The sequence below is a fragment of the Diadema antillarum genome, unplaced genomic scaffold (assembly GCF_040938485.1).
Source record: "Diadema antillarum isolate AM-2024a unplaced genomic scaffold, OU_Dant_1.0 scf00000086, whole genome shotgun sequence".
Classification (NCBI taxonomy): Eukaryota; Metazoa; Echinodermata; class Echinoidea; order Diadematoida; family Diadematidae; genus Diadema; species Diadema antillarum.
In genome coordinates, this window is record NW_027270975.1 from 1,895,133 (window position 1) to 1,915,319 (window position 20,187).

A 20,187-nucleotide genomic window follows, 5' to 3' on the forward strand; every position below is an offset into this window, starting at 1 on the left:
AAAGAACATTTATGCTATGTGCTGATGATCAAGTGTTTCAAGTATAAAAACGGTTGGGATATTCTACACAGCTGATATCCATAACTGTTTACATTGTCTCCTGTCCTGCCCTGTCCATCATATGAATAAGAAATTAAAACTATGAATTCTTATATTTCATCACGCGAAATCTTGATATCAGTTACTTTTGATAATCAGTTTACTTTTATCAAAATACTGTACAAAAACAAAATTCACTTTCTTTCCCCATCCTGTTTATACATGAATACATGTAATGGCTTGATACAGTAGCAAAAAGTAAGAGCAACTATAGTCCAGTCATTCACAGACTGTTCTTCTTTCTTTGAATTATGCCAAGTGGTGTTCAAGATATAACCACAACATGAAGTAGCACATTCTTCAAATAGTAGAACCATTCCAGCATTTTTGTATAACCTTATTACAAAAAATCTTTGTCGTGAATTTACATCCCAGGACCATTGATTCCAGTGTTTTGTTTTGTTTTTTGTTTTTTCTGTAATACTCTTTGACATGTCTTTTATTTTTATTTTCTCACATGGACAGGCTTAAAGAATGCAGTATAACTTTCTTTATGAGGAAATGTTCTTGAACTTTGAAATGTATGAGGTGTGAACACTGCAAGTATCCCTTGGAATAAAATTTGTATATATGGGGGGGGGGGGGGTACCTCGATGGTGTAACTTGTAGATTTTTCATGTAGATTAGATGGAGAACTGAAAACCAAAGATATCCCTCATAGCCTGAAACCAGATTCAGCACTATATATATTTTTCCAATCCAAGTCAGACAGGACCAGCTGGTAAGACACATCACGTGTGAGAGTTCCACAGAAAATGAAGACACCATTTCTCAAAATATACCCAAATACTTCATGCTAAAACCTCTTCGTTACAACTCAGTTTTAATGATGCCTCACGTCACTGAAATGTAATGCAAGATTTATCTACATGTGTAATAAATTAGATCTGCTTTACAATATGTAAATCCTCACACAAGTATATTTCCTCTTAATTACATATCTAAAATAAAAAGGTTGCACAATTTTGGAGACGGTGTCATCTGGCATAATTCCCGACAAATTGTTGGACTTTGAGCTCAAAACTTCGCTTGTCTCGAAGATAAAGATCAGCTGCCTCGATGTTCAGGGGATCATCAAAATTTAGCAGGTCCTGCATGAAGAGAAGTGGACACACATAGACCACATAACAGCAAGGGAACCAATAACATGAACAGAAGCTAAGATTATGTAGCCATCGTAACAAGGACACTTACAGCTCCGATATTATCACAGAGATCTTGAATAGACATACTGATCCCTCTTTTTCTCATAAAATCCCATTCTGTTACTTTATGGTGGTTTTTACTTCAATTTAGAACCAAAACTGACCTTCATGATGCACTCTAGATTCAGCCTGACTTGTGGTATGCACCAGCGAACAGAGAAGGGAAATATTTGTCTTTGCATTTGCAGTTGGATATGTGAAAAAGCGGAAAAAACAACAAACCCCCAATACAGCAACAAATGATTATGCCTCAATCACTGGGCAAAACCGTGTTTCCAGCTTGGCCAATAATACTTTATGCTGATGCTGTAATTGGCACATCAGTCTAAATGCAGCTCATGCCAAAGCAGAAAACAGTACTGTAAAACCAGAAATATTTGCAGCGTGAATTTTTGCCAATGGCCCTTATCGTATCTTAAAATTTCGCAAACTGCCACTGGCATTCAATGATGTATAATAGTGTAACCAAGAACTTTCATGTGCATTTTAACTTTGTGACTCTTGACTCCTTGCAAATTTGGCAAAAATATCATGCATGCAAAAATACGTTGCTTTACAGTATGTGACTGCTGTTCAAATAATATCTTAAGGCCTATTCATGAACTCATTAAAGGAGAAATCCACTCCAAAATGTGTTCAATTTTATAAGAAAGAGATCAAATAAAAAATATCCCTGTAGAATAGTGCAAAAATGATCAAAATCAGATAAGAAATAAGTTATGACATTCTGAAATTTCAACATTTTTCAGAAAACACTTCTTGATCAGTTGTCATGAATATTCAAATCAGCAAGTTGATGATGTCATGCTCTCACAATTTCTTAGTCATTTCATACACAGAAATGACAAAAATTGCATTATTTCAGCTGTTTAAGTATAAAAATTGCCATAAAACCACCCAAAATAAAAAAGAAAAAATGTTACCTCTGATATATTCTGGTATGGGAATATGCTTTTACCTGAATTAGGGCCTACCTATTAAAAAATAACAAAATTTCATATCCAACATACATGAACAAGGCAAGTGCCAAAATGTGTCTTGCCCATTCGCGTAGAAGAAATTTAAATTTTCTAACTCCTGGAAGTTCATTGACCCCGCCTATGACCTTTCACCTTGTGGTGACCTTCAAATCCCCAAGGGACATTTACCAGCCAAGTTTGGTCACAAACAGACAGGTATCAAAAGTTATGAGCCATAATCGAAACGCGCCGTAAAAACTTTACATTGGGCCCTAAACGTTCGTTGACCCCTGTCTGTGCCCTTTGACCTTGTGATGAACTTCAACTCCAAAAGGGACATCTACCATCCAAGCTTGGTCACAAACGGACATAGGGATCAAAAGTTATGAGCCATAATCGAAACGCCCCGTAAAAACTTAACATTGGGCCCTTAACCCTAAAAAGGCCGGGGGGGGGGGGTTGAATCAACCCCCCCTCGACATTTTTCGCGACTACTCCGCCGCGCGAAATTTTTTGACCGCGCTGTTCACTGACTTTTTACTTTCGAGTCTCGCGCATCTTTTGACACCATTTTCGTGAAAATTGCACATACCGTTATGACGCTGCGCGACCTTTTATACATGCCTGTCAGACCGAAAATGGCTCTAAAACGTGATTTTGTGTATAAAGTCTATGCAAATGGAGTTTTCTCTTCTTATTCATAAAGATATGATTATTTTCACTTTCATACGCTGAAACTAATTGATTTTAGTATAATTATGCTTGAAATGGGTTCTGTCATAAATTTGGAGAAAAAAAATGATAAAACAAAAGGTCGAAAAAACAGAGAAATACATAAGAAATTCATAAAACAATACATAGGAAATTGATTTTGATACCAGATTTTTTTTTTCAAGTACATTGTTAGGAATGCTACAAAGAATGTTATCACCAAAAATTAGGATTCTAGGAGCTTTAATTTCTGATTTAGAGCAAAAAGTATGATTTTATGCATATATTAACATAATTAATCATTATGATGAAAATTTCCTTTTTAAAAAAAATAGTTTGGTAGATTACGCCACAGGTAATGTATGTGCCAATTTTCATGGCGATTGCGCGAGCGACGGCCAAGATCTCGGACCTTCAACTCCCCAAGGGACATCTACTATCTAAGTTTGGTCACAAACGGACATAGGGAACAAGTTATTAGCCATAATCAAAACGTGCCATAAAAACTTAATATTGGGCCCTAAAGTTCATTGACCTCTGCCTGTGACCTTTGACCTTGAGGTGTACTTCATGTTTGGTAAAATGTGTAATTTTGCATAACCACTCTTCCCTCTCAGTTTGATTGAAATTGAAGTCCTCAGTAGATAGTTATTCAAGTTTTTGTAGCGTTACGGACGGACGACCGACGAACGGACGGACGACGGACGGATGGACAACGGATGGACGGACGACGGACGGACAGACTCCGAAGGCGATCCCTTAGTCTCTCCGCACCTCCGGTGGGCTCGACAAAAATTGCAGGTGCATGATACCATCAACTCGTTCATTTGCATATGCATAAGGACTGGTCAAGAAATGTTTTCTGAAAAAATGTGAAATTTGAAAATGTCACATCTTCCTTATTTCTTATCAAAGTTTTGTCATTTTTGGAAAGTTCTGTGGGGAATTTTTAAAATCTCTCTTTTTTTTTTTTAGTTTATTTATTTTGGCGGTGGATTTCCTCTATAATACGTACTGTAAAGAGTGAGTTAAGTCCCCAGGCGACGTCTTTTAGTGTCCTGGTGGGTGCCCAGCCTGTTCCATCCATAGAGTGTTCTCGAAGAAGACTAGAGAGAGACAGAGCGAGAAAAAAGAGAGAGGGAAATATATACAGTGTGAGAGAGGCAGACAGACACACATAAAATGAGGACTAATGAATGATAATGTCATGCATATGCATCATCAACTTGTTAACTCAATTAACATGATCAACCAAGCTTTCATATTGTTTGCATTACCAGTCGGCTATGTGCATTCACACAAGAACTTCCTTTTGAGTCTATGCACAAACAAGGTGACATATCCCAAATTATACTACCAGAAGTACTAAGGAGGGGGAATTGAAACAAAATTTGATGACAATATTGTCTAAATTGATGAAAGTATGGAAATGCGCAACAAACCATTACACTACACTGACACATGAAAAGGGAAACCTCTATAAAGGTTTATCAATCTACTGACACATCAGAGCAATGCAAATGGAGAAGAAGATATTAACCTGTTGGAGATGAGTCCTGACAATACTTGGGCAAGTGTCTATGGGAAATGCATGTTATAGCAAAATCAGTCTGTCCTCAACGGGTTATGAACAAGGTTCTTGCATACTTTTTAGAATACTGTAAAAGTGGAAATTTTCGAGGTGTTAGAATTTTTGCGTATTTCGTGCAACCAGAAACCAGCACAAAAATATATATACACAAATAGTTCTGCTCCTTATATGTTCCAGTTGTTCATGTCTTGATTCCACGTAATCAAATACCTGTGAAACTCGTCTTACCCGGCAAAGCATGAAAATATCCACTTTTACAGTATCCCTCTAGATTTTTGTGAAGCAGTAACCCAGAAGTCAGCATCTCATAGGTATATACATTTCCTAAACAGATGTCTTGGCAGACTGAACCATGCAATCATGTTTGTTTTTGTTTTTTTCTCAATGTCATTTGCTGCTCTTTTGGCCTATGCTGTATCCTGTTGATGAAGGAGAGTTGTTAGGCAATCCTGACCCATATCATGTTGTGGTAGCTCTCTTTCTTTTGATACACAAGGTCCCTCTGCTTGACAAGCACATCAGGCAATTACTTCTTTAGGATTTCGGCTTCGTTTTGTTTTGCATTCTTTCTACTAATGCTGACAGATGTATATGAACCTCAGAACGATGTGATTACAATTCTTATAGAGTGATCCGATATGACAGCAAAATCTGCCATTGCTGCAGTGTCCAATGTGCGCATGTGTATGGCTAATGCATGATATACTGGAATACAGCAACCAGCTTGCGCCTGCCGCAATATATATCATGCATTCAGCATACACATGTGCAACTGAGACACTACACTTAAAAGTGGATGCTCTGCCACGTCCGATCGGTCTATACACCACCAAACTGACCAACCCATACGGACAGACCGAGAGGTATTATCTGGTTCTACCTGAGACAGATCTGACCCTCTTCAGTGATGTTGGGATGCCATATTTTCGTCTTACATCTGACCCTTGGAGGCTGTATGGTGAAATGGGAGAGGCAATGAAGAAAGAGAGAAAAAGGTCCAATTTCATCACAGACATTTCAACATACACTGTAGATGCAAATAAAACACTGAATATCATGGGAAGTATAATTGTGGAAAAAAAGGAGACAAGAAAAAACTGTAGGTGAGAGAAAGGTTTAGGCCAAAAAATACTTTAGGACCAAATAAATCCTATTATGAAAACTACATGTATGAGTTAATAGAAGAATGATCATTTAAGCCTTGTTAACCCATATGGGTTGATTATTTTGAAGCATTTACAGTTTCATACAAATATGGGCAATGTTGTTTCACCAAGGAGGTTCGAGAGATGGAGTTGCAACTGACTATAATTATTCAATCAGCTGTCAGTTTTCTATGGATGGACAAAAGAATTCCACAGGTACATTTGTGCCTTTGATGTTCAATGCTTGAAGCCGCCATCTTTCTTAGCAGTCTGAAGATTCACTTTTAACGCTAACATAATATCGGGTATATGCTGCTCGTTTATATATCAAATGCAATTAAATTTCACCTAATGATAAAGCATATAAAACAAAAGTCAATTCCGTTCGAAAATATGTGCAAAAGTATAAATCTGAGCTGTACTTTGTGAAAGTGTTTGAAATTTTACCCTCATGGAAAGCCGGTTTTATCACTTTTCTCCTTATTTCCGCCAAATGAAACTAATATGGTATCATCTTCAAGTATAGTTCTTTATAAATTAATATGTCAGATTAGCGTACAGACACGTACAGTCGAGTAATTTTGGTATCAATTTAAACAATATTTGAGCAATTTCTATTCGCGCACCCTCATGCCTTTACCATTGTCTACCGCCCATTGTTTGTAAGTAGGGATAGCGAAAAGTAATTACCATCACAAAGACATATCTTCCTTGGAAAGTGGCTGGTGATTATGCAATGAGACACGAGTCAATTGTCTTCGCATCTGAGCGGCAGATCCAGTTTGACACATACTTCAAATATTTCTGAGTGGCGGCTTCGAGCATGGGATCAAAGCGAATAAGACTGTTGTGACTCCATTTCTCGAACCTCCTTGGTTTCACACTGCTAGTCTATACAATGAATGCAAGGCTCGACACTGACTTTTTTCTCTGGTGGCCCATTCAGGCCACTTAAATCTTTAAATCTGAAATTATGGTGACAAGAAATAGAAATGTAGGGGCCCAAAATAAACAGAAACATAACCATCCATTTTGAATCTTAAGTGTCTGATCGGGCCACATTAACCCGTTGCTGACGGACTGATTTGGTACAACATACATTTCCCACAGACACCTGCCCGAATATACTCAGGACACGTCCTCAACGGGCTAAATTCTGGTGGCCCTGGACCACTGATCCACTCCTAATGTCGAGCCCTGCATTGATATGTGACATGTTGCATAATTGATAATTCAAATCATAATGTAGATACATTGTAGCTCTCTTTGATCACCTGTTATGCAAAAAAAAAAAAAAACAAAAACAAAAACAAATAAAAAGCAAACAAACACTGGGGCAGTAGTTTTGTTTTCTGCAACATTAGTTGATAGAAAACTGCTTTATACTGAGATTCTGTTCGCAATGCAAGAATTTGGATATTGTTTGTTCAAAAACTTGACACATGCCACTGCCAATACCAAAGAAGAGAAGAGTGTACACACACACACTGCAGTCCCACATACTCACCACTATGTTGTATTCTTCAGGTACATTGAGCTCAAATTTAAATCTGCCCCCTTTCCAGTAGCCTTCCTCTGGACATATAGTAAGGAAGCAGTGGTGGAGTTGATGGACATCTGGGAAGCTGACTTTACAGGACTCTGAAAATGACCACATACAAACAAATATTGTATGGCAAGTGTATCTACACTTGTATATACAAGGTATGCCCAGTATATTGTTAACAATAATAGTACATTACAGTTATGACATAAATTATGAATATATATATATTTGACAGATAATTTGCAATTCTGATTCTGTGTCTGTGCTTATAGGCAGCTCTCATCAAATTTAGGAAGCACCCAGCGCTCTTGAGCTTGAATGCTTTGATCTAAGGTCAAACCTACACCTTACATGTACCTTACATGAAATGAGAGCCCAGGTTTTTCATGAAAGATATACAGCCATAAAGCACCACATACCAATCCTGGCTTAGGTATAGGTTCTTTGAATTATTCTATTTGCGTTATCAATACATCACCAGGGTTCTCGCCAGGAATTTCTTCACGCTTGTCGGCATTTATGCGCGCTGTTCTGGGGGTGGGTACGGGAGGGGGGTTCCCCTCCTGCGCAAAGCGCGGAAGCCTTCGCTAATGCTCAATACAACACAGATGAATCGCCGCTAAAATGCCACTAAATGCGACATTTTCACGGAGATGTAATGAACGTTGTGAGGGGCATATTCTCACAGACACAATGCAGAAACTCCATACATTTTGTTAGCGGCAGTTCCTAAATAATAAATGAAAGAGAAGTAGGTGCCGATGGTGGAGGTTCCGATTTCTTTTAGGCCTTTCCTGTTTCACTGTTGCAATAATTAGCCGTCTCTGCATCGCAACTACGCGCGCCGTGTTGCTTTCTCGCCGTCTGCTCGACCACGTGGTAGGCCTATTGCATGCAGATGCGCGAGAAGCGATCGAGAACTTTCGGGACATGGTTGCACTTTCCTTTCTGGGTTTACTGCGGTAGTTTGGCCGTGACATCAAAGAGATATCATACAAAAATGTAATGATGGTCATTATTCCGAAGGTTTGTTTAATCATAAAATGAAACGATTCATGAGTACTTCGAAGGTTTGTAATCGAAAACAACAACAACACCAAAGGTCGGTACTACAGATGAATGTTCAAAATAAAACTGATTTCGTTCGAAGATTAACAAACATTTTTTATTTTTTATTTTCCGATCAACGAACCTTCAGAAAGGAATCTATCATCTATCATCGTGATTGCTTCAGAATAAGAAAACACCCTTTTGGGACCGTTGTTGTATTCCGAAATTATACTGGCAGAACATTCGAAATAACAAAACTGATTTCGTTTGGATATAAACGAATATTTTCTCCTTTATAATTTTTCTATTAACGGTCATTCAGAATTAAGAATGTAGAGTATTATTTTGCCATTATTCTTTCGGAGTAACGAACCCTGAGGGTAAGAAAACTGTAACCGTTTTCATTTCTTCTTTATCGTTTTCCGATTAACGATCGTTCAGAATTAAGGATCTAAAGTATTATATCGTTATTCTTTCGCAGTAACGAACCTTCAGAGTAAAAGAAAACTGTAACCGTTTTGGGGCCGTCGTTTTATTCTGAAATTTCACTGACGGAAACGTTCGAAATAACAAAACTGATTTCGTTGTGAAATGAACGGACATTTTTTAAAATCATTTTTGGATTAACGAACCTTCAGAATAAGGAATATAGCATTATTTTTTCATTTATCTGTCGGAGTAACGAACCCTAAGAGTAAGAAAAGTGCAACTGTTTTTTGGGCAGTTTTATTCCAAATTTCACTGGCAAAACGTTTGAAATGACGTACTGACTTCGTTTTGAAATTTACGGACATTTTTCTTTATTCAATTTTCGGTTAACGAACCTTCAGAATAAAGAATCTATTATTATTTCATCATTACTACTTCTGTCGGAATAACAGACCCTTATCAAGAGTACGAAAACACGCTGTTTTGTGCCGTCGTTTTATTCCGAAATTTCACTGACAGAAACGTTCGAAATAACAAAACTGATTTCGTTGTGAAATGAACGGACATTTTTTCTTAATCATTTTTTGGATTAACGAACCTTCAGAATAGGGAATCTAGCATTATTTTATCATTAATCTGTCGGAGTAACGAACCCTCAGAGTAAGAAAACTGCAACTGAGTGTTTTGGGGCAGTCGTTTTATTCCCAAATTTCACTGGCAAAACGTTTGAAATGACGTACTGATTTCGTTTTGAAATTTACGGACATTTTTCTTTATTCAATTTTCGGTTAACGAACCTTCAGAATAAAGAATCTACAATTTATTATTTCATCATTACTACTTCTGCCGGATTAACAGACCCTTAGAGTACGAAAACACGCTGTTTTGTGCCGTCGTTTTATTCCGAAATTTCACTGGCAGAACGTTCGAAATAACAAAACTGATTTCGTCGTGAAATGAACGGACATTTTTTCTTAATCATTTTTGGATTAACGAACCTTCAGAATAAAGAATCTAGCATTATTTTATCATTAATCTGTCGGAGTAACGAAAAAAAAAAATGAATCTTGGTGGCGATAACTGATGCTGGTGTAGAGAAAAACAAAGACAGTTCGCTCAAAAGATGCTTCCTTCTTTCAGTTTATTTTCTCCCCAGTCATTCCTATCGTTCTCCTCCCATGAACCCCTGCCATGCAGGGACGATGAACAAAACAAAATGTTACCGATGCTGCAATGAAAAAAAAAAAAAGAAGAAGAAAGAAACACGTCCTCAAAGCAAATTATCTACACTTTTCAAGTTGAACAAATTGATGTTCGTAATGAAGAATAAAAAAAAGCACGACCTCAAGCAGTGGGGAAACTTGATATCATGGCTTGTGGAAATTTCCATGAAATTTCCACGAAAGCCAGGTGTCAGATAAAGAATGTCGCGCGTACTGCCACCTTGCTTCAGTGGTCGTAAACAGCGTGTACATAGCATGTAAACCAACTGGGAACATTGATGAATGATCATCATTTATTTTCTGCCCGTGAAGGCCCCCTAACCCACCTTTTAACAAACCCAAGCCAGAAGCACGTGGAGCAGGGAGGTGTTACACACCTCCCTGCGTGGAGCATTACGTATACGTTGAACTTGAAAGACCATCATGACAGAATTACTATAAATTTCGGCCCGGAGAAGGAAAATGGAATATTCACGAATGACGTTTACAAATCCATAGAAATTGAAAAGGCTAAAATGGAACGCATGGCTTTTTAGATTAAAAAAAAAAATAACCCACTGAAACTACCAAAACCTAAATAACAATTTGCATTTGCTTACTCCATCGCAAGTTCTTTTTTCTTTTCTTTTTTTAACGAAAAATGGAGTTAATTTTCTCTCTGTGGCAATGCTTTGAACGCATCTAATTTTGCGTCATTGCCGATGGCCAGCTTCCTAAAGAATTGATACGAATCCTTTCAAATATACGAAACAAAGTCTAAAGATCCTGGATCCTGGCGGTGAATTTCGGTGGTATTATAAATCCTGCTCACTATCAAAATTTAATCATCTGTTCATTGCGCCATTTTACCAACCAACTGTTCCTGAAAATTTCATCCTAATCTGTTCCCAAATTTTGACTTATTTTGCGAAAAAAGAGACAGACAGGCAGACAAACTAACAAACAAACCAAAGCAGCCAAAAAAAAAAAAATACAACCTTTGGCGGAGGGGGGCATGCATTTCATATCGTTTGTTTTTGCGTAACCCGACAACAAGCGTGACAACAAGCGAGCACGTGTCAGCCTTCCTCAGCCTCCTTCGGCCTCCCTCTTTCCGTCCTCTCTCTCCCTCTCACAATACACTGTACCGTTCTACACGCACAGGCGACTGTAAGAGGCCGGCTGGGTGCTTGTGCATGTGTGTGTGGATCCCAAATCAGAGCGCATGTGAGTGAGCAAGTGTGTGATGTGGTGTGTATCAGCAGGGAGGTGAGACCTCCCTGGTATCAGCTAGTACGTCGCTCTGTTGAGCCGCGTTGTTGTGATAGGTGCGATGACTGCGTGGGTAAATTTTTGCACTTGTATAAGTATGTAAACTGCTGCTGCTTTCAACATCTAGCTTCTTTTCTAGCCAGATAATAAAGACTGAAAAAGGCGAGAAATTGGTCCGAACTTAGCTCGTCAAGCAAGTTACCCTTGTCGGCAAGTTCACGCGTGGTGTTACCCTTGTCGGCAAGTTTTACCCTTGTCGGCAATTGCTTCTTCAAACCGCACGCTTGTCGGGGCCGACAAGGGTGATATACGCTGGCGAGATCCCTGATCACAAATGACTGAAATAAACCCCGACCATGTGTCAGTCAACTGGTATCCCTCCATGGCAGCTATTTTCTAGATATTTTTTCAGTGCCAGTATGACTGTACACGCAAGAAAGTTTGAAGCAATCATCCTTTGAAGCTTTGAAAATCTAGGTATGATTGTTACCTCTACATCGTTTTGTCAAATTGAGAGTCTTCATATATTTATAACTAAATTCTATCCACAGCTACTGATGTCAGTCTACGATGGAAGAGGGTTCATGTACAATTTGTAAGTTATGCAGCAAATATGTAAGAAACCATTGCCTTCAGCAAAAGCATGGCAAACAGCAAGCAAATACTGAGGCATGCATCAGTAATCATTTACACAAAACAGAGGAGGGAAAAAACTTGCTCAAAGGTGGCAGATTTCTGCGAATGAGATCTAACACATTTAAGACAACCTGTCAGATCTGTTTTCCACACTTGTTGTAATACCACCACCTCCTTTAAAAGCATTTCTGATCCATCACTACATTAGGTCTACCCACTGATTCAAATATCATTTTTGCTTCTTCTTATTCCTCTTCCCATCAAGGGATAACATAATATTTGCATGGTTGCCATAGGCTCTCACATGTAAGAGACACAATTCCCAGGGAAATAGAAAGTTCATACATAATGTGTGATTTGTAAAAGCTAAGTATAGGTTGTGATAATGAATCATGTCCTGGTGTACTCGATCACGCTGATGCCTTATACTTTCGATACGATTGTGACCGCGATGAGTGAAGCAGTGGAGTTAAAGTTCATACAGTGTCTCTTTTGCAACCCCTAAACTCTGATTCTTTTCATAAGCTGGTATATTGTACAGGTATGTAAATCAGACCTCTCCTCAGAATGATAAAATTGGAAACCTCTCAATGATGGAGGAGAAAGCAACATTTCCAGTGAATTTATTTGGACTGCCATAAAAATTCTAACTATTATTCTCGGTACAAAGGGAAGCATATTCTCGAATAACATGGGGTTGCACTATAGCATATATATATATTTTTTAATCTTTTATACATTTTAAATCTCTGAGGTGTATACTGTCAGATTTCATACACAATGTTGGGAGTTATTATTCTTCTGACACACAAAATTGAGATGATTTGAAGGGATATACTACCATCATAAGGATACATAACTCTTTTTTTTTTTCAATATTAATGCCAAACAAAATGGATGTACACAAATAGGAAACAAAGAGAACACCTGTTTTACTGAAATGTTTCAGGTGATCACAGGGCTCTACAACCTACTCTTCACTCTCTAAGTAATGCATTACTGTTGTTTGTTTTTTCTTTCTTTTCAAAAAGTACTCGATCTCACTATGTCACCATGCTCAAACATTGATGCTACAGGCTGTATGTGTAATATACAAACATCAGCTGTACCAGAAGGAGACTTACTTGGTAAATGTGACTCCATATCTGGGACCTCTTTCACCAGAAGTCGATCTCTGATGGATACCCTCTTGGTGGCATTGTTCAGGTCGGAAGACTTCGAGGTGGCTCCAGCCGCCTTCCTGGCAGCATCCTCCTTCAGTTTCTTGGACAATGTGATCATCTTAGGTCTGAGAGAACTGATTTAATAGAAGGAAATGAGAGTCTCTTTTAGTCGGCATGTGAGGTCACAATTCTCTAAAAGCCAAAGTCATGAGTTTGTATAATGCAGGAAAATGTAACTACACTACCAAACAATTTCAGAGCAAGGATACTGTTCACTGAAGGGTCAACCTTCTAAATGATGACAAATATCTGAAAAAAAGTAAAGTTTGTAAAGAGCAACTTTTAAAGGGATGGTACAGTTTTGGTTGACATGGGGTTTGAAGGTTCCAACATTTCTTTATAATGATTTTTTTTTTAGATAATGAGAAACCTCTTATGAAATATGAAAGAGCATGATGAAAATTGGTTTTGAAATGGCCGAGACATACAAAATGATCCTGACCCACCTTTTATTGGAATTGCTTTGTTTTACTTTGTCTTTTTTTAATATATTTTGGCCATTTCAAAACCGGTTTTCATCAAATAAACTATGAATTCCTCGACTGTATATGCTCTTTAGCATTTCATAAAGTGGTTTCTCAGTATCTCGCAAATAGTACAAAGCTGAATCCTCACCTCAACCAATACTATACAAATCCCTTTAAATGACAAACATTTCAAAAGAAAGTGAAAATATGTTGGTGCCTCTTAAGTTGACTACTGTAAAAGTGGAAATTTTCCTGCATTTCGCGCAACCCGAAGCTAATGTGAAAATAAAAGCACACAAATATTTTTGCATGCCACGTGTTCCAGAAATTATAGTACTAATTCCGCAGAATTAAAAACAATTAAGGTTAGCCGGCCGAGTATGAAAAGATAATCGCGCAAAAATATCCACTTTTACAGTACCACAACCATCAAATGATCAATCTGTTCAATTGACAGGCCTCTAAAAGGAGAGCATCTTTATGAGAGTACCATGGTATTCTTCCTGTTAACTTCGGGCAGAACAAAAAAAAAAAAAGGCCTATCATTCCTGTTCATATGGTTGTTGCATTATGTGTGCAAGGATTTGATAGGAGACTTCCCTCCACAGTCCTTCCTGGTCAGAGATTCAGGGTTTGAATAGATTAACATTTTACACATAAACACTTGATATTAGGCTGGTTTAATGCAAATCAGTGGTTGTTTGCTTCAATGTGTAAACCAGTGTTCACTTGTTTATGTATTGTGATACAATATAACCAGGAAATGCATGGCGATACCTGAAAAAACTAAAAGGAGGCAAACCTGAATTTCAATTGTACCAATGGTGCAGCGGCAGTACAATTACTAAAGAGCTTTTGTTTGGAAGCTCATATCAGCGGGTGAGAATGATAAAGGTGTTAAGCTGCCACTAAAGCAGTAATGTTTGAGGCACCTTAAAGGGACTGTACAGTACTGGTTGAGGTAAGGATTCACGTTTTTAATATTCCTAAGTGAGATAATGAAAAGCCTTTTATGAAATATGAAAGAGCATGTAATTTTAAGAAGGATTCAACGTTTACTTGATAAAAATTGGTTTTCAAATGGCTGAGATATCCAAAAAAAGAGCTAATAATAAAAGGCAACATGCCCCAACTTTATTATCATCTCTTTGTTTCACCTTGTTTTTGGATATCTCAGCCATTTCAAAACCGATTTTCACTGAATAAACTTTTGATACCCCTTAGAACTGCATGCTCTTTGACATCTCATAGCGTGGTTTCTGAATATCTCATAAAACGTTAAAAGCTAAATCTTCACCTCGACCAGAACTGTACACACCCTTTAAAGCCCTTCTCATTCTCATGTGATGATCAGCACTGGTTTCATCTGAGTATGGGAGTTACTTTTGTACTGGTTGCTCTTTAATTTCGCTAGATATTTATCAGAAGGTGCACACAGTACTGTATACGATGCATAGTGTGTGTGGTTCAGTGACTCATCTTCATTTACAGCAAAGTACACAAAAGTAAACTGTAAACAGTATTCTTAACATTTAACCAAAGTGGAAGTCTGGAAAGTGTAAACAGTATTAGGATCAAATACAGCCATTCCCACAGGCAATCTGTCTACATTTTATATTATGTAAGATCCAAGATAATGTACTTTGAGACAGTGGTACCCAAATGGTTACCGGTAATCTATTAAACCTATATCACAGGGACCTGCTTGAGAAAGTCCCCAGTATTCCTGTATTCGTGTACTGCGGTACTCATATTATCCACTGGACATCCATACTACTCTGTATATTTTTTTAAATCAGTTACTTGTAATTTTATAAGAGTCAACTCTAAATATTTGCTTTACTACTCTTGAATTTCATTTTGTACACATGAAATGTTTATTTGGACTTACAGCAACATTCTGAAAAATCAACATTTTTTTTAAAAGTCCCCCCACTTGAAAACGCATTCACTGGTGTTCTATTTGTCTAGCTGATGTTTAGTACTGTCAGAATGCATGGCTCACACAAATGCTGTGTGCACTGTCTGTGTGTTGAATTAAACACACACACACACACACAGAGGAAAAACAACCCCTGGATACTCATTTGCTGCCCTACATTGTGACAATGAAAACAAGAGCTTCATTCCCTGTGACTGTAGTATCAGGTGTCTGTTTCCTTGTTGATATCATTCACTAATGTCCACATGACACACTTTTTTTTTTCCATTCACTTCAAGTATTTTGATAACTAGACAGATGGTTATCAAGAACAGAGATTTACCAAATATGAGATTTTATAAATGGCTGGTGTAAATAAAGAAGTATCTACATAGGAGAACATTATATGCTTAGACTGGGCTCACCACTAACTTTTTATCTGGTGGCCTGCTTGGGCCACTAAAATTGTTTAATCCAAAGTTTCAGTGGCTTAAAATACACAATGTAGTGGCTCAAAATAAAAGCAAAAGTAACGATCCATTTTGAATCTTGCATTAGTTGCCCAATTGGGCCAACAAAAGATAAATCAAGTGGCCTAACAATAATTTTTAGTGGCCCCGGGCCACTGCTAAGGTCGAGCCCTGGCTTAGATCTTGTTTGACATCTTTGTGGTCAAGAATACGCCATCTATGATTTAATACACTCCACGGAGAAGTGCCCGGTATGAAAAAATGGTAATATTATAGTATGGCCATGTTTATTTCATTCTTTCCACTTATTACTCAGTACTCTGTGGTATGAACTATCATCATAATACTGAATGTCACATGCGCAGAACGACATAAGGAAAATATAACGAGAATTTCATCAAATTTTATTTTTGGAAAAAAAGTGCATATTTCCTCGACTTGTCACAGACATATACTATGGTACATGTACACTGTACATGTATTGTACATGTATACATGTGTACATGTTAAGGGTAATATTATTTCCCCTGCGCCTTCTGAAAGAGGCAAGTCAAGCGTTTAATACTTGTATATTATGCGAGAAAAGTGAAAATATGTTTCATTTTTCTTTATATTTTTTTACATGTTCTACGCATGACATCACAAGCTTTGGTAGTCTTCTCATTCAGCAGTGACTGAGCAGAAACTTCAGAAATTCATAACGTTTGAGCGGATTGTCCAATTTTCCTCAAACTCTCACTGACGTGTTTTTCTAATATTGCTGCATTCACTCAATTCACATGTCTATGAAGGTGGACTTGCCCTGACATCCAATTCTGTTTCTGCGTCCATGATGACTTTGGCCATTGTAAATGGGTCTTCACACATCACAAATTCAGAAATTTCTTGATCAAAATATGCATCAAATATTTCTAATCATTTCATGTTTGGTTTTCTGCACATATTTACCTGCATCCCTCAACACCTGTCTAATGCCTTTTGTAAATGTTGTCAATAACTATTAACAGTAAAGTTAGCTGAAATACCTTAATCTGACAATGTAGCCAAGATTTAACCAAGAAAGCCAACACTGAACTACGTTGTACAGTATTCTGAAGAGATAAAAAGATAAGAGCTTGTTTAATAGAGAAACTTGCACAGCAAAGAGCCACATGCCAACTTCCACATAATCGCCACCTGGAGTATCCAGAGAGACTAAGGGTGCGTTCATGCGAATTTCGTAGCCAGAATCACAAACATGAATCATGATTCAAAACGGCGTTTCAAATCACGGTCTCCGCGGAAGAGCGTTCATGCGGGCTTTCGTCAACGCTGATTCTGGCTCAGCTCATCATCTGCCATTGCGCAGCGCACTGCGCAGTTTGTCCTTGTCTCTGCGACTTGAGCCTGACCTCCTGTTAAATTCTTCTTCTGCCAACTGATCAGTGAGTTTATTGTATACGTTTTTATTTTGGTGAATCCCTTCCAATTCGCTGTGGCATTCAGGCTCTGCCCACAGATCGAGGAATAATCTTAATTCTCCGTCTGTCCAATTGTTTCCTTTGGTAGAACAGCTGCAGTCATTACTATCATCAACTCAATCGGAGAGTAATTACAAGTTTGTATTATCATAATAAACAGCTAGATACTAGCATAGAATGAATGTATGGCATTGGTGTAAACAAACTAGTGCAGGTATGGTACCGAAACACATGGCTCGTAAGACGTGCACAAGCGAAACACATGGCTCGTAAGAAGTGCACAAGCGCGCGAACAGAACCAGAAGCTCTGGGATACCCAGTGAGACACACATGCGCACAGCGCACAATGACGTCATAGAATCATGATTGAAATCTCAGTTGTGTTCATGCCGTTTATGCGATTGTGATTCTGGCAGAATCGTGATTCAAAACGCCTTTTCTTCCGCGTTTCAGATCGGCGTTTTGAAATCCGTTTAAATGGAAAAATCGCATGAACGCAAAGCAACTAAACACATTTAGGAACACAATTCTAGTTTTGCATGAACGCAGCCTAAAAGCCCTGGGTTTGGAGACGCTTGCATACAGGATACAAGCAGCCGAGGTTCTCCAAATCTACAAGCTCATAAACAGGATCAAGCACCTTGATGCAAATGCACAATTTCTCCAGAACTAGAAACCACAGCATGAAACTGAAAGTGAGGAACCGAGATCCAAATTTTAATGCTACGTCACTCGTCTTTCTCTGTTTGAAGTTGCAACAACTAGAACCCCTTGCCAGACACAGCAGATAGATAGAGTGTCAGGTGTTAATCAGTTCAAAGCTGTTCTGGAGAAACACTGGAACAGCCATCCCATTAAAATATGAAATACAGCCTATATCAGGGGAATAGCGATACCTGGAGGAGGGTTTATGTCGCTGCCGTCTAACATCCAAGTAAAGCTATGTACAAAATTTGTAAGTAAATAAGCATATTATCAATACCTTCCTTTACATACAATGTATATTAAAGGCATGCACCTTTACCACAAAAAGGAGCACCAGCTCATAATAGCAAGACAGGTTTCATAAAATACACGGTGTACTTTTGTACTCCCATACCTTTTCTTGTAAATATACTCTCCATCCACGAACATTTCACACATAACAATGACCATCAATTTTAGATTTTGTTTATAATCATATTTGAAAGGTTCTGACTTTGAGATGTTACTGTGCAGGACCTATCTTGTTAGTGAGAGTTAAATGTAAATTATGGGCATTCGTGAAGGTAACGGGCATAACATCAATTACAAGTAGTTAGGCATTGTGGTACTTAAATTTCACCAGACTTCACTCATCATGACATCACAAACAGAAGGCAAGAGAGGCTCAATGGGTGCAGCAAAAATGAAAGGCAAAATGAAATGATTACAAATTTGTGAGACATAAAATTAAAGTTACTTCACAATCGCATGTTATATGTGCGTCAGTCTGGAAATAACAAGTTTGCACAAATGACTTTGCTAATGTTCAATAGTGCAGAAAATTTGGTATTAAAGCTACCGGTAGTAAATCTACTCTACATGTAGACAGAAAGATCCGTCTGTCCGGAGGACTCTTTTATATTTTGCCCTTAATGCTGTCCTCCGTAGACAGAGGGGATCCATGAAGCCAGACGCAGTCTCCGCGGAACATTCCCCGACGGACAGATACAGACCGATCTTTCGGTCAACTCTACATGCACCTGTAACGTTAGTCCTGTAAATTTTATGTTTACAGGGCTAACGTTACAGGTGCATGTAGAGTAGATCTACTCTGTGCCTGTGGGCAATCAAGAGGTTTAGGGGCCCATATCATACACCTTTACTATACTGTTTTTTAGTGTTAGTGTTATGACCTTACATTAAATACAATGACCTCCAGTTAATGAATGCACCTCCAGGTGTTTTGGTGTTAAAACTCCAGTGCAGTGGAAGTATTCAGGAGGATCCCGACCAAGTACATTCCCCTTTAGCACTGTGTTCAATTTATCTATCTAACGTGTGCGTTTAATAGGCCCTATAAAGTCTAATGGTTAGAACGTAAACAGAAGGCTAAGTAAACTTACAAAAAATTTTAACGTTACTTGTACTAGTACCGGTGGGACTGAAGAAACATTTCTCGATCTCATCTGCTGTAAATTTTCCTGTGTACTGATACGGCCATGAAGCAGAGTCTAGACAGCGTAACAAAGTATATTCTTACCTACGAACGACGCACAAACAATCTTTCTTTATTCAACGTTGAATGTGAATTCCTAAAATCCTCTCGATCATCTGTACTTTTCGAATAAATTTACTGGGCTAGCTATGCGTTCTCCTGGATGACTGACCGCGACCGCAGAGAGTGAGTGACAGAGGCTAAACTTAGCTGAAAATGCACACACACACACACACTATGCAGTAGCAGTAGTTGCACACGATGTAAGTAAGTGGAATTCCGCTTTCTTGCACCAAAGATCGTACGCTCTAAACTTGCTTGCACCACACGCAGCATGTACGTAGTATGTACGTAGTGTGTGCACATCGCCTTGCGTTCAGCACAAAACCCTATCATGGGTTGACGACCTTCAGTGGCAGTGCGTCATAAAGTTCACTGAAATATCTGCATGCTCCTACATTCGGACTGAAGATGTTCAAAAAGTAATTAACATGACCTCCCTACATAAATTTGCTGTACAGAAAATAAAATGATATTTCTGCGTTGTTAATCTGTATAGCTCAGCATGTTTAAGATATTTCAGAGGCGAATCCAGGGGTAGCGCATCGGGCGAGTCCCCCCT

At 38.3% G+C, this 20,187-nt stretch overlaps 1 protein-coding gene across 1 annotated transcript; it reads right to left on the bottom strand.

The window, feature by feature from the left end:
* Positions 1 to 759: 759 nt before the first annotated feature.
* Positions 760 to 19,750, bottom strand: LOC139717963 (NEDD8-conjugating enzyme UBE2F-like). Its single transcript, XM_071629447.1, has 6 exons — positions 19,611 to 19,750; positions 12,970 to 13,142; positions 7,218 to 7,351; positions 5,446 to 5,516; positions 3,990 to 4,080; positions 760 to 1,190 (listed from the first exon to the last, which is right to left on the bottom strand). The coding sequence occupies exons 2-6, from the start codon at positions 13,124 to 13,126 to the stop codon at positions 1,077 to 1,079; spliced, it is 567 nt and encodes a 188-aa protein (XP_071485548.1). The 5' UTR covers positions 13,127 to 13,142; positions 19,611 to 19,750; the 3' UTR covers positions 760 to 1,076.
* Positions 19,751 to 20,187: the final 437 nt, after the last annotated feature.